The sequence below is a fragment of the Peromyscus leucopus genome, chromosome 20 (assembly GCF_004664715.2).
Source record: "Peromyscus leucopus breed LL Stock chromosome 20, UCI_PerLeu_2.1, whole genome shotgun sequence".
Lineage (NCBI taxonomy): Eukaryota > Metazoa > Chordata > Mammalia > Rodentia > Cricetidae > Peromyscus > Peromyscus leucopus.
This window is the reverse complement of record NC_051080.1, coordinates 50,300,168-50,316,287: the sequence shown is the minus strand read 5'-3', so window position 1 is coordinate 50,316,287 and position 16,120 is coordinate 50,300,168. Positions and strand designations below refer to the sequence as shown.

Below are 16,120 nucleotides of genomic sequence, written 5' to 3'. Positions count from 1 at the left end.
GGTTTAAAGATGACCTATATATCTAAAATATATATCTCTGCTTGACCTTGAAAATATTCCTATTATGATTACAAGTTCGATTGTAATGTCTAACTATTAACTTGCATTTCTTTGTATCCTAATTAGTTGGTAATAAAACTTTCAAGGATTAGCAAATTGCATTACGTTGTTAAATGAACTTTATAGGTACAATATCTTAAACAAGATTAGAAATATATATACAGCATTTTCTAACAAAATCAATCTCAAATTTGTATCAATGTAAAATATTTAAAACTAGTAGTTGCTTTCTAAAAGTAGATACAATAATCTACATTTTTATCTGTATCATATCTATATCCTCTCTTTTTTCTTTTCAGAGTAGATTCAATGTTCTACCCTTTATTTTGTCATTTCTATATCCTTTTTAATAGTAGATTCAACAATCTATCTCTTATCTATATCTTCTTTTTTCCTTTCTTTCTTTTCTTTTTTCAAACAAGAACCTTAAATATAAATTCCTTTGTTTAGTCTTTTCCCTGACCATTAACAATAACAACTTGTAACCAACCATCCTAAATAATGACAATTATCTAAAACCCATAGAAAAAACAAAAACCACCCGCCCCACCTCTTGGGAATGAGGGCATTGTGTTCTTAAAACTGCTTCCTGCTGTTTGTGGGCAAAGGCATCTTTAGGGCATCCTGAAAAGAAAAATTTAGGGTTAATTGTCAAGTTCTGAGAGAGTTTGCTATATCATTTGTTGTCCAGGCTCTGCATAATGTGAAAGTGCAGGGCTTATCTCAAGTCCTCGCTCAAATAGTCTGTGAACCTGGATCATCTCAGCTAGCCATCTCGAAATTGTCCCGAGCAGTTTGTAGTCCAAAGTTGATCTTTGGGTGATGTTTCAGCTTAGTGGTATTATTATTGTCCATGTAAAATCATCATGTGGGACCCCATCATCTTTCTGGAGACTTCAAATTTGCTGTTATTCCTGGTCATGATTCCCTGCAGAAAACTGATAGAGACTCCAACACAAAAACATGTATAGGCAGCTAAATGAAGCCTTTTTATTTCTAGAATTAGTACTATATATGACCATTAATATCATGACAAAAGTTTAATATATATGTATACATATATCTAAATCTTATAAATTTTTATATAAATTCATACCTTAAGAAAAGTTTAAAGAATCAAAATAGAACTAACGAATTGAGAGATAAGTGGCAATAGAATAGTCCCTTAATTTTGATTTTCTTCTGTCCCATATCAGATGGCTCTTCTGACATGATACAGAGATTTTGCATTTTCCTTTTAACAAATATGCTTGGGTTTAGAGAAGGAGAGAGCCATTCTCCAACTCCAAAGCAAGCTTTAATTTTTAATTGCACTGGGACTACATAAAGACCATTTGTGTTAAGTGTTTGTAGAGAAGAGCAGAAACAAACATTTAGGAAGACTTATGAAATTTTATATGTGATATACCAATAGCCCAATTTACTCTTTTTCTTGGGACATTTTTTTTTCTGGATGTTTTGTCCCTTTTCTTCAGATGTCTCACTTGTCCAGTGTTCTTCAGATTCCTTAGCCTTCATTCTCCTGAAAGACAAAAAAACAAAAACCCTTCCCCAAGCCTAACTTTGGGGAGGTTCCCTTTTGGTAAGTTATATCTGATTAAATGAAAAGCATTTGTTGTATAAGTTAATTTAAATTGGATGTTCATGCTGGTTTATGAACTATTATTACCTCTTCTAATTAAGAGGTTTCTCTTGTTCAAATTGAATCTTTATCAATTTTGATGGTATCCATAGCTTTTCTTTTCCTGTAGAAACAAAATCAAAACCTTGTCCCCATATCCTGGTTTCCATTCTAAGGTCAGCACATCCTTAAAATTTATAGGCTGATTTAATTCTGCAGTTTTTTTCTGTTATACAATGTCTCTCTGCAGCTGTTGTTTCTTTCTCATTAGCATTGAGAAAATTCAGAGTTAATAGAGCATTATGTAATCTATTTCTAGGGGTTTTTGTTACCCCTTTCTATTTATTTAGCATATCCTTTAGAGTTTGATTTGATCTTTCTATAACTGCTTGGCCTGTAGGATTATGTGGTGTACCTGTAATATGCTTTATATTATAATAAGCAAAAAACTGTTTCATTTTACCAGAGACATATGCTGGAGCATTGTCAGTTTTAATTTGTGCAGGTATACGCATGATGGCCATAACTTCTAGCAAATGAGTGATTAAAGAATCAGCCTTTTTAGAACTCAAAGCAGTTGCCCATTGGAAATCCTGAATAAGTATCAATGGTGTGGTGTACATATTTCAATTTTCCAAATTTTGCAAAGTGAAACACATCCATCTGCCAGAAATCATTCCTCTGAGTACCCTTTGGGTTACATCCTGTCAGTAGTGAAGTCTGATTGTTAAAAGAACAAGTAGGACATTTCCTTGGCTTGTTGCCAGGTTATGGACAAATCATTTTTTAAACCTTTACTATTGACATGATGTTATTTATGAAATTCTGAGGCCTCCAGTATATTTCCCATCAATAGTTTATCAATCTCATCATTACCTTGTTCTAGAGGGCCTGGCAGACCCTTATGGGATCAGATGTGAGTTATATATAAAGGATACTTCCTATTCCTGATTATATCTTGTAACTGAATAAATAACAAAGTTAATTCTGAATCATCGGGGATAAATTCTGCAGTCTCAATATGTAAGACCACTCTTTCAACATACTGAGAGTCAGTAACTAAGTTGAGAGGTTCCAAAAAACCCATCAATACCAACAGAATAGCATATAATTCTGATTTTGAACTGAACTATAAGGGCTTTGAACCACTTTAATTAAATTTTCTGACTTGTAACCTGCTTTTCCTTGTTTGTTTGCGTCTGTATAAAATGTACAGGCTCTAGATATGGGTGTTTTCTGAACAATGTGAGGCAGAATCCAATCAGTTCTCTTTATAAGTTGAATTCTATCACTTTTGGGATATTTGCCGTTAATCTTTCCCAAAAAATTACTGCAAGCTCTTTGCCAAGGTTCACTTTCTGCCCATAATTTATCAATGTCATCCTTAGTTAAAAGGTACTACAATTTCTGCTGGATCTATTCCTGCTAATTGATGAAGTGTCAATTTTCTTTTTAAAATCAAGTCAGATCTTTTCCACAGAAGTTTTAAATTTTTTACTCTGTTTATTTTGTAGAAATATCCATTCCAATATAATATCTTGCCCCTGCATTAAAATTCTTGTAGGAGAATGGTTTGAGGGTAAAATATCCAAAATGCATTCAAGCTTTCAATCCACACAATCCACATGTCCTTCCTGTACTTTCTTTTCCACCATGGCCAGTTTTCACTCAGCTCAGCTGATAATTCTCTTGGACTTTTTAAGTCCTTGTCACCTTGTAAGGTTTTGAACAGATTACTCAGTTCATCATTTTTTACCCCAACAAGAGTTCATAGATGGGAAATGTCTCCAAATAATCTCTGAAAGTCATTAAGAGTCTGTAGTCAATCTCTCCTAATTTGCACCTTTTGGGGTCTAATTTTTTGTAGACCTATTTTATATCCTAAATAATTAATAGAATCTCCTCTTTGTATCTTTTCAGGAGAAATTTGTAATCCCCAACAAGGCAAAATTTTCTTTACTATTGACATTTTTACTTTACTTCTTCAAACATTCTAAGTTATCTGCATTTGAATCAGCTAGTAAAATATCATCCATGTAATGATAAATTATAGATTTAGGAAATTGTTTACGTATTACATCCAATGGCTATCATACAAAATATTGGTACAGGGTTGGGCTATTTAACATTCCCTGTGGGAGAACCCTCCATTGATATATCTTAACTGGTTGACAGTTATTATAGTAGGCACTGTGAAGGCAAATCTTTCTCTGTCTTTTTCTTGTAAGGGTATTGAAAAGAAACGGTCTTTTAAATTGATAACTATAAGAGGCCATCTTTTAGGTAACAGAGTAGGCAAAGGAATTCCAGATTGTAGAGAGCCCATTGGCTGAATTACTTTGTTAATTGCTTTTAGGCCTGTTACAATTCTCCATTTACCAGATTTCTTTTTAATAACAAATACAGGAGAATTCCAAGGGCTGGTTGATTCTTCAATATGCTGAGCATTTAACTGCTCTTGTACCAGCTCTTCTAAAGCCTGGAGTTTCTCTGTTGTTAAAGGTCATTGCTGGACCCATACAGGCTTGTCTGTTAACCACTTTAAAGGTAGAGCTGTTGGTGTCTTTGAAAGATTGGCAGTTGTGCCCTGTTCTTGTACAATCTGGATGTCTGGTGACTGCTCTTTATAATACCTCCTAATATTTCTCTCAGAAACTTGTGTTAGTTTATGGTTTGTTTCTGACATTGGAGGAATGTTAATCTGGATATTCCATTGTTGTAATAGATCACAGCCCCATAAATTCATGGTTATATTAGCCACATATGGCTTTAATTTTCCTCTCTATCCTTTTGTCCCTATACATTCGAGCCATCTTGCACTCTGTTTCACTTGAGATAATGTTCCAGTCCCTAACAGATGAACATTTACCTCCTGAGGAGGCCAATTTGGATGCCAAAATTCTGGTGCAATTATTGTACTGTGTCTACCAAACCTTCCAAGAGAATGTCATTTATTCATATTTTTAATTTTGGTCTTTGTTCGTTTATAGAAGTTTGCCTTAAAAATTTGCTTTATAGTTTCTCCTAAAGTTCCTATTCTGTTATAGCTGTTCTATCATCCTGACTGATTCAAATAGGCATTTTGGTTATTTAAATTACTCTGAGAAGAGGTTTCTTCTATGATGGCAGAAAAAGTCTGAACTGAATTTTCACTGGGGGCTGGCATGAGGCCCCTCAGGGAGTTTGTTGACAGCAGAAGCAAAGGATTACCTTGTCTGTCCTTTGATGATCGACATTCCTTAGTCCAGTGTTTTCCTTACCACACCTTCTGCATAATCCAGAAGGGAGAGGCATTCTGTTGCCATTGTTCCTTGAATAAACATTCTTTCTAAGAATGCCCTGTTTACACTCCTGTGGTGGTATTGTGTTCCCCAAAATATTTGTGTACTCTAATAAACTTATCTGGGGTCAGAGAACAGAAAAGCCACTAGACACTTAGAATAGGCAGTGGTAGCACACGCCTTTAATCCTAGCATTCCAGAGGCAGAAATCCATCTGTTCAAGGATACAGCCAAGCATGGTGACTCACACTTTTAATCCCAGAAAGTGAGCCTTTAATCCCAAGGAGTGATGGTAGAAAGCAGAAAGGTATATAAGGTGTGAGGACCAGAAACTAGAAGCATTTGGCTGGTTAAGCTTTTGGCTGGTTAAGCTTTTGGCTGGTTAAGCTTTTAGATGGTTAAGCTTCAGGCTTTCGAGCAGCAGTTCAGCTGAGAGCCATTGGGATGAGGACACAGAAGCTTCCAGTCTGAGGAAACAAGACCAGCTGAGAAGTTGGCCAGGTGAGGTTAGCTGTGGCTTGGAATTTAAGGCATGTGCCACCACACCTGGCTCTGTTTCCAATGTGGCCTTGAACACACAGAGATCCTGCCTGCCAAGTGATAAGATTGAAAGTGTGTGCTAACATTTCATGACTTCTGTGTTGTGGCTGGCTTTTTTCTCTGATCTCCAGGCAAGCTTTATTTTTTTTAAAGCACAAATAAAATATTACCACATTTCAGCACAAATAAAATATCACCACATTAAGGTGGTTCCTATTTTTACATCTAAGTTATATTTCTTGTAGACAACAGATGTATGGAATTTGTTTCTTGATCCTTTCAGCCAGTCTGTGTCTTTTGATTGGGGAATCCAGGCCATTAATATTTAAAGTTACTATTGAAGTGTGTTTGTTGATTACAGTCATTCTGTTGTTGATATGTGGTGTTGTTTGTAACCTCAGTAGTACACTGTCGTTTAGTAATTATAACTTTTCTTTTCTTTTTCCACAGTGTCTTGGCTATGCTTATACCCCTCTTCAGTCTTGCTGTATTTTCTTTTGGTTTGATTTGTTGAATACATTTTTTAGGCTTGTTTTTAACATGGAAAGTTTTTCTTTCTCTTTCAATTATGGCAGATAGTTTTGCTGGGTATTTGTTTAGGTTGGTCATCATGGTCTTTCAGGACCTGGAAGGTGTTGTTCTAGGCTGTTTTGGCTTCTAAAGTTTCCATTGAGAAACCAGCTATCATTCTGAAAAGTTGCCCTTTATATGTGATTTGTGTTTTTTTCTCTTGCAGTTATCTATACTTGTCTCATTTTGTAAACTTAGTGCTTTAACTGTGATATGTCGTGGGCATCTTCTTTTCTAATCTTGTCTTTTTGGTGCTCTGTAATTAAGATATAATTGCATCACTTTCCCCCTTCTCTTTCCTCCCTCCAATCTCCCTTATAACCCATCCTCTGACACCCTTCACTTCCTTTCAAGTTGGTGGTTGCCTTTTATTTGTTATTGTTACATGTACTGATTTTTAAAGCATCAGTTCTTTTGTAGACTGAAATGACTAGATGATTACCTGGGAGTTTTTTGTTCTGCCCCTTGAAATTCAAGATGTCCAATAAACTCTTAATAGGTGGCTTGTTAATTGTTAACACTTTAATAATCTTGAAACACACCAATGAATGTTACCATTCACATTATGCTTTGCCTTCCCCCACCTCTGACTGCCCAGGTCATATATAAATAAGAGTATGTATGCAGGAAGATTTCAAAGAGAGACACTTTAAGTGTTTTCACCGCAGATAAATATATGAGGTGATAAATGTGTTAATCAACTCAATTTAGTCATTTTATAAGGTGAAAATATGTTAGAACAGCATATGCATATAAAAAGGACAATCTTCTTATGCCAACACAATAGTTACTATGAACTCTTAAGACAGATTGTAGTAGGCCCAAACTTGCTCATTATATTTGCCTACTGAGGTATCTTTCTAGACAAAACAATGAAAAAAAAAAACTGGCACTTTATAAATTAATAGCCATTTTTAATGTCTACTGGGTTTAGGTCAGTTATTTATTCCTAAGCATTTATATCTTATATCCAATTTGTGTGTGATCATTGTATGAATGAATTGCCTTGTTTTCATAATAAGAGTAGTTTTATGTTAAGGGATTTTTCTTAGACCTATTCATGATAGATTTTGGGAACATGCAATAAGAGTACTCTTAGAAAGGGATTTAATTGCTGTAGCCTTAAAATATAAAATGCATGAGTTTTGTTGCAAGGATACTTTATTGCTTCAATCATCATAAAAAAAGATATCATGAAAAATTATACTAGGACATTGAGATAATTTATGTTTCATCACTATCATAGTAAACATCTCCATGCATAAAGCTTTGCCCAAGTTTAGATTATTTTTCCAAAATAGATTCCTAGTTCAGAGACAAAAGTTATGAATATTGCCAGATGGCTTTGTAGAAAGGCTGTATTTAAGTTATATTTCTATAATGTGTCTAATGCCTGCATCTCTTTATTCTTAACAGATTTAAGGATTTTTACTTGAAAGGACCATACACCGACACCTCTTTTTATTTGGCAGTTTTAATTGTTAAATATATTAGTCATTTTAATTTTCTTTATGAACTATATTTAGTTTTTTTGTATATTTTTATATGAACACTTAAAATATTTTAAGGACCAACTGGCCTCTTTCCACAGAATTAAAAAAAATAAATTTATCTTGCTAATCATTCTTCATTAAACTCAGCTTACCCATACGAGAAATAGAAATCACCAATTTGCCAGTCATTGTCTACAGTCTAGATCTCTCAGGCTTCTGACTGTTCTGCCTCCAGAGTGCCTGCTGAGACGTGGCAGAATTCAATAGGACAGTTGTTTACATGACTCTATATCCTTCAAGGCTAGTTACTTGAAAGATAACATGAATTCACAAACTCCTGGAATAATACAAACCTCAAAATTTGCTTCTTGGTCATAAGTGAATTGTTCTTGTTACAGTTGTAGCTAAAACAGTAATTATACTTAATTATACAGTCAGTCACATTTGTCATAACATGGCTTTCCCCCATGTCCATGTATACGTATAGGCATATGTGTTATATATGTTACATATATATGTAAACACAGAGAAGCTTTTTATTTTGTAATCATAGCTACTGTTTTTCCCCTTCAGTTTACATCTATTATATTTACTCTTAGAAAATCTTTCTCAGGACAAACAGTAGTCAGATTGGAGACCCTAGACAGCCTCTATGCCTTACTGATAGAAGTACAAGAATCATTGCTGCAGTGATGTGAAGCTTCTCTCTGAAGTCTAAAGAAAAGAAGAATGTTGGATTTGAGAATTTGTGGAAGAATGAAATAGTGAAATCAAGAGATTCATTGTTTTCAGATCTTGTAATTTGTGAGTCTTCTTGCTAGTTTGCTTCAAAATAACATATCCTGTTGTGAATGTAATAGCAGTAATCCACAGCTGATAGCTAGGAGTATTTCCACCAGCATTTTCTCAACCTTTCACTGTGGAAGAATGTATAGGATATCTTTTTGGACCATTTCCATATGTGTGTAAAGATTATGTTGCTTAGCGTGTGGTTTTGATAGTACCTTTAAAGTTTCATTTATTTTTTTTGTCTTCCTTTCATCTTAGTAACATGACTTTCTCATATAATATCTCATAACTCTCTGGTGAAAAATGACCATCATTGTAGAAATGAAGACTCACAATGTAGTATCTTATCATACACATCCATTACAATATCCAGATTCTCTCTTCCTCAATGTAGCTTTTCTCCATTACATCACATCAGTTTTCTTAAAAGACAGTAACATACAGGCAAGTCATCATTATGCATCCTAGAATGGGTCTCAGCAGATCTGTTCTGCACAGTGTGCTGTCCTATTCTGAACAGATTCGTGCTGTAGCAATGGGTCAAGGCCACTGTATTCTCAAAGCAGTCAGGATAATGATGTGCAGAACTTGTCAGTAGAGTTGTGTATGTTGGAGACTGCCAAACTCATAAACCCAAGCTTCCTTTTCTGATCTTGTGTAGTAACGATTGAGTCTTCCCTTACTGACTAAGTAGGAAGAAAGTTAAATCTGTTGGATTTCTCTTAGGGTAACAATTATTATGCATGCCTTTATATGTGCATAAATATATTGAGAATGTACAATTATGCAAAGTACAGAAGTCATTCTCCAACTTTAATATTAAACAAAATAGATATATGAATATATCTAGATAAATATAAAGAAATTAAATGGGAACAAAAATTAGCACATCTATGTCCAATAAAAATTACCCAATAGATAAGAGCAGGGTTAGATGTTTCTCAGTTTGAACCTAATTTCTTAATGTCTGAAAATCTTAATTTGAAAGAAAATGTGTGTAGAATCTTTTCTATAGCTTCTCTTTTAATATATTTCTATTATTTCAAGTTGAGCATAAAGTCAGAACAATCTACTGTGACCACAAAATATTTTCAGTTAATTTAGTCCTGTTTGTGGTCAGATTTTGGCCTTCAATCTTAATTCTTTGGTATTTTCAATATATTTAATATCAGAAATGGTACTGGCCCAAAACAAAACTAACCAACCAATCAACCAAACAATGGCAAAGAGTTTACATTCAACAGACTTCATATGAAAATAATTAAGATTATCACTGGGTCTCCAAATCACTATCAGTTGGAACTGGTCATCAAAGACATAAACATATAGTTTGAAAGAATATTTCATAGTTCTCAGAAGCATCACTTAGTAAGCCTATGATACCAAATGTTTCATGCAAATGTTAGTAACTGTCCCATTACAAATCCAAGACCATTTGATACTGATGCTTTTGTCAGAATAGTTATTAGATAACAGATACAAAATTAGCCACCTTAAAGATGTGACTATGCACGGATTAGGGTTGAGTGAAAGTAGTGTACATTTCATGTGGTGGCTCACAACCATCCATAACTCAGGCTCAGATCCCTTGGTACTCAGGTTAGGGATGGTTGTGAGCCACCATGGGAACTGAATCTAGGTCCCCTGTAAGAGCCCCAAGTTCTCCTAACCACTGAGCCATCTCTCTAGCCTCATCTAGTTTATTTTATATTACCTTCTCTACATGAAGATTTGGAGACTGTGAATTCTAGAAGCTTTCTTTAACATTTTCAGTCTAATAGAACAAGTTTTGTTCTCCATTCACTTTATTTCAATTTACTTTTAAGAGAAATGCCAAGATTTAGATAAAGAAATGATAAACTAAACGAATTTTAAAAATATAGTCAGCAATGATTGTTTTGAGCTTCAGATATTTGTTTATTTGGGGAACATGCAGAGCTGAGAAATCTTTACAAAATTTTGTAATTGACACTTCTCTTTAAACATGCCTTTCTCTGTGAAGTACTTCTTTGTGCTCTTCAGGCGTGTCATCATTAGAGATAATGGACCTACATAGTTAGAACTTCACAGCTGCTTGGATTAATGATGGCTTGGACTAGGGTTTCATTGGGTAGGATTAACTATGTTTAAATATGGCAAAATGCCATTATAACATTAATGCCAAAATTTAATGAGAACCAGCAGTTAACTTCAAGGACCTTTATAATTTAATATGGGAGCATGATCGTGTTCTCATTATTTTAATGTAGTGTCTATTAAAATAAGTTTATCTTCTTTCTTGGGATTTTTTTTTTACCCAGGCACCATTTGTTGAATGTTGACTGTATTTCTGTCTCTTTTCTGGGGTATTGAGGAGTAAGACCATTTCCCTTCCTGTTGAGAAATTTGAAGGAATGTGAAATAATACTTCCTTAGGAAACTTAAGTATTCTCTTTAGTTTCCTAAGATATGTATCTCCTTCATCTCTTGCTTATTTTTTAAAAGATTTATTTCATGTATATGAGTGTTCTTCCTGCATGAATGTATGTGCACTATGTGTTTACATGGAGGTCAGAAAAAAACCTCAGGTCCCTTGAAACTTGGAACACGGATGATTGTGAGCTACCACGGAAACTGAACCCAGTTCCTCTGCAAGAGCAGCAAGTTCTCTTCGCCACCGAGCCATCTTTCCAGTCCCGTGTAGTTTATTTTATATTAGCTACATTTTCTATTTTTGGGTTGTACTGAAAAATCGAATTTCATATGTATAGGAAAATTGATGATCATTAATTGGATGCTCAGCTAAATGCTATCAATAATGTTGGCGTTGGTATCTGATGGCTGAACCTTACAGAAACAGAACATAGGTTTTGTATAAAATTGCAAGTACAGCAGGTAGCAGATATTTGGTAACTGGATTTTTTCTAGAGTAGTTTTTCTGTGATGAAGGTATATAGTGATAACTTCCAGTAAAATGTGACATTTATGAACATGTCATGTTTCTATGTTTGTAATATAAAATAATGAACTAAACCCAAGCACTTCCTGGTTTTTTTTTTCATAATCTTGTATATATCTATATACAAAGAAATATTAAGACCTTCTAAAGTATGAAATACAAATCACAACCAGAAGGTGGAAGAAATAAAAGATGGCAGAGGAGAAATCGTATCCAATAAACCCTGCTGGAGAAAACCCTCAAGTATTCACTTTGTGATCCAGGCTTCCTGGTGGCTAAAGAAAGAAATAGAACTTGGTGTGGTTTTCTGATAGTGAAACACATACCATCCGTTTGTCGGAACAAGCAAGCCTTCTTAATGTTAATAGGAATGACTTGTCCAGGCAATTTGGATAAGAACTGGTAAAACACGTAATGAATGGTCCTTCCTGAGTTGTTTTTTTTTTTAATAGAAAATTAAAAAAAAATCAATGCACCTAGTTAATTGTTTCATTCATTGGTCTGTAGAGAACCTGGTAGGAATGGTGTTAAAAACAAGACCCATGCTCCCAAAGAAGGGAGTTTGAAACTTCCAGTATATTTATGATAGAGAGAAGCTGATTTTCTTCTGACTGACAGACATTTGAAGCAGCAGAAAGATGCTGCAAAAGGTGGCTGCTAAGGGTAGCATTGTTAAAAACAGGAGAGTATAAATGAAATTTTTGTGGCAGGATGATATTTGAAAGACTGATCTGGCCTCTGGGAAGCTTTACATATGCCAGTTCCCTGTAGCAGGAAGATCTGTCTCTGTTCTGGACAGCATATCCAATTTAGGAAATTATTATTATTTCATCAAAATTAATGTGAACAATTTTTCCTTTGAGGCTGCCTTTTCCATAGGTGATGTTTTCCAGATGGGCTTTGGACAAAATGCTTAATGTTTTATATTCTTTCCTTGAGAAAGGAACTTTTCTGACATCCTCTATTTTCCCTCTTTCTTTATCCCATCCTAGGGAAGAGAACACCAAAAGCCAAGGAGAAGAGAAACAAGAAGAAGAGGAGGAAGTTGACCGAAAGAGCCCAAGAGCAGCACAGTGTCTTCCTAGCTACAGACAGAGCTACCCAATAAAATACAGGCAATAGCGGGGGGATTTTGAGGGGGATTTTGTTGCTGTTGTTTATATTGCAAAAGTGCACAAAGCTACTCTCCAATCCACACTGGTGGACAGCATTCCTGCTGCTCTGACCAGTATCCTTTTTCAGTAACATTGTGAAGGGAAGTGCCCAAGCATGGACTCTGGGTTATTTATGCTTTGATTTGAATCTGGAGCCTGTTATAGCAGGAGCTTGTTGACCTCATCAGTGGGAGCTGAAGCATGTACACTCCTGTGATGAGCACCATGTGTCCTAAGAATCTGCCCCTGGCACAGTGAACTTGTAGGAGGCATGTGGCTGTAGATCACCACTGGAGAGTGCACCCATGCCTACTTTCCTGAAAGAAAATACAGAAGCGGGCAAGCGCTGTTCCCTTGTGACTTTTTGTTTCTCATCTTGTGCATTGTCAAAGACAATTGCGAGTGGAAATAATGCTTAGTGTCACCGCATGATGTTTTCATGATTGGTGACCTTCAAATGATCTTTCAATGAGACTGCTTTTTAGCTAGGGGTATTCTGTGGAAATTCCTACTATATTTCAGCCTAGTGCTTACATGTACAGATTCTGCTGAGCTCCATACAAAGCTCCATACTGTATATTTATGCTTTCTGTGTATAACAAGTCATACCTGATTGATAAGATGTCACTTTGTTCTTAGTGGTTCTTAACTATGGTCTGGTACATGATTGTTCTAATTCTGAAAATTGACAAATGTTTTGTTGCCATTTTGTTTCTTCTGTTTGTATTATTTTGGGTGGGGGTGGGGTAGGCTTGTTTCCAATTGTAAGTTTAGGATAAGCTAGTTTGTACGTAGAGTCAAATGACTGATGTCAGAGTTTCGGGGCAGATAGAACTTCCCCAGTTCGTGTCTCTCTCTCTCTCACACACACACACACACACACACACACACACACACACACACACACACAAACACACTAAGCAGCATGCAGCATCTGGCCATCAGAAGCCAAACTCCTTTTGAGTTCAGAAAGTGATGATTTATGAAACACAGCTGAAAACATGAGGACTTGTGTGCAGTTACTTGTATTTATTACACAGTTTCCAGCTTCATTCTTTCAAACTTAAAGTAACTTGTGACATTCAATGACAGGTTACCTGGCAAAATTTTTGGGTCACTGGGGAAGCTGCTATCCTGAAACCACCTAAGAGATAAAAGAGAAAGTAGGAGGGCTTTCTCCGACTGAGAGTCACACTGTGCATTTCTCTGCTGAGCCAGAATGTCTTCCATTAGAACAAAGAACATGATGGAGGCTTCCCAGCCAATTCACACAGCCATGATTTAAGAATCACCATTGTCCCCTTGGGTCAATCAGTCCTTTGACTTATGAATTGGCAGGTTCTAAATGCTTTATCTTCCTAGCTGATCCAGGGAGAGTTTAGAACAAAAGAAGTTGTTGTAGAGTTTTGAGGAAACAGCCAGAGCAAGGCAATGCCTTTTCCTCACTTTGCATTGGTAAAACTACCTCTTCAGCATTTTTGTTGAGTCAGAAACATCTTGCTGATAAGTATAGATGTCATAAGCTTCATTATGAAAATATTGATGCAAGATAAGCCATATATGAATGTTGTATTCAACTTTAGGGCTTGCACTTAATCCTAAAGTGTTCCCTTCCCTTCATGTCTATTCATACACTATATTCCTATTTACTAAGTGGGGAGGGGTCTTCTTAATATCATACTTCATTGTTAATAAGTCAATGCTTGTTATGTTTCTGGGCTGTTGTTTTTGTGCATTAAAAACTCAAAAATTGCTTTTGGACTATTTTTTACTTTAAGAGTACACTTAAGGGAAGGTGCAATGCTTTACCAACACTATTGTCTACTTGTGATCCATTAAAAACATGAGAGAATATATTGATATAAGTCTAGGATACTCATTTCAGTAAAAATTACTGCACAGTAGTTGAAAGTAGGATTTTCAGAACTAGACTTCCCAAGTCCAAATCTAGCCTAAGAAGACTGAGAGAAATTGTTCTCTCTCCCTGGTTTCTTATCTACATGTAGGACTATGTTTTAAGGACTGCACTAAGAGATGTACTACAGCTCTCCAATCTGAAGTATATTGTATAATGTATAATGTAGTACACTCAACTACGTATCACAAATACTTGAAAAAATTACATTCATACTGAACATGTTTGCTTTTTATCATTCCTTAAACAATGTATTTAGCAACATTTAAACATAACACTTGCACATATTAGGTATTTTTGATAATTTTTAGTGTGTGGGAAGTTTATACACATAGTAAATTATGTAGAAATATAATACAGTTTGCTATGTGAGCATATTTGGGTTTAGGTGTCTGCAAGAACCTCTTGGAACCAATGTCATGAGGAAACTAAGACATCCTTGTACAGACTGAGTTAAGAGTTTGGTGATATATATAAAGTGTGGTCACTATAGCAGATTATTAAGTACTATAGAAATTGTTACCTATTATTTCTTTCATTAACTATTTTGATTTTTTTCCAAAAACGTTCTATTAACAAAATAGAACCTAATTTGTTCAGTGGTTGAAACTTTTGCAAGCATCCATAGTATCCTAGGTCCCATCTCCCATATGGTAAATAAATAGTTGAATTAACATTTATAAAAGTATCATACAGCTTCAGTCTATTATTAATTCACTCCTAGACACTGCTTAACTTTTATTCTCATGAGCATTTATTTACACTCACTTATTTCTAAGTTTCCTGGTTTAAAGGAAGCAAATATAAATCTAAAACTAAATACATGACTATTTCACAGCTGAGGAGCAGTCAAGGAAATAAACTAAACTAGATATTTCAAATGAACTCTAATATCAAGAATATATTAATTACATAGGTAATAAATCATCAGTAAAGTCAAATGAGTTACCAATACAAGACAGTGGCAATATCAGCAAGCCACTATCATGTTTAGGGTGGGGAGAATTCAAGGAAAAGGTGGAATTTCCAAAATCTAGATATCGAGTTCACCCCCAGAAGCTTAAAGCTATAGTTGAGAATACAGCTATAACCAGAAGAATCTGGGTCCAAAGACAGAACACTTATCTAGGAGAAGGTGAAATCTAAGATATGACCTGGTCACTTAGAGAAATGTCACAATCTCAGAAAAGCCTAGATCTCTTCTTCTCAACAGCTTCTAAGAGGGCTTGCCATCATCCAGACCTGCCCCTGATCCCAGGAGCAAGGGGTCCTGGATAATACTGTGATCCACGATACAGAAGATAGATGTAAGCACAAACTGGCCAGCATACTCACCAAGGCCTGATCCTGGAACTGCGCTGCCTATTGCTTTCCTCAGTTAAGAGTTTGTGTTTATGTTCTTGGTTAAGCAAGGGCCTTTGTATTTCTCATTTATTCTTGCTGTTCTCCACATCTTGTCAGTAACTAAGTTCTAGTAAGTCTGTCTAGAGAATGAGTGTTGAAGTTTCTCTCTTCCCTTTCTTTGCCAAGGACTGGTCTTTTCTGGCCCCATTCTGGACTATGCTATTATTCCTATTTATTGCTGTTCACTCACTACAAATACTCCTTTATGTTCTCACCACTTCTTTTTCTATTAACATACATATTTTGTTATTCTCTTGCTGAATATGCTCCTGTTCCTTGTCGACTCTAAATTTTTTTCTTGTTGAATGCTATATCCTTTTAGCATCCTCTTAACCCTAGGTTCCCATAGGGATTT

The 16,120-nt window shown here is 35.3% G+C and overlaps 1 protein-coding gene across 2 annotated transcripts in view; it reads left to right on the top strand.

The window, feature by feature from the left end:
* The window catches only part of Rspo2 (R-spondin 2), a 159,216-nt gene extending 145,017 nt beyond the window's left edge, over window positions 1–14,199 (top strand). For both annotated transcript variants that reach the window (XM_028867958.2, XM_037197783.1), the window contains exon 5: window positions 12,285–14,199. In XM_028867958.2, coding sequence (XP_028723791.1) covers window positions 12,285–12,400 — 116 coding nt within the window. In that variant the 3' untranslated portion in view covers window positions 12,401–14,199. The remainder of the gene's footprint in view (window positions 1–12,284) is intronic.
* The last annotated feature ends 1,921 nt before the right edge of the window (window positions 14,200–16,120 follow it).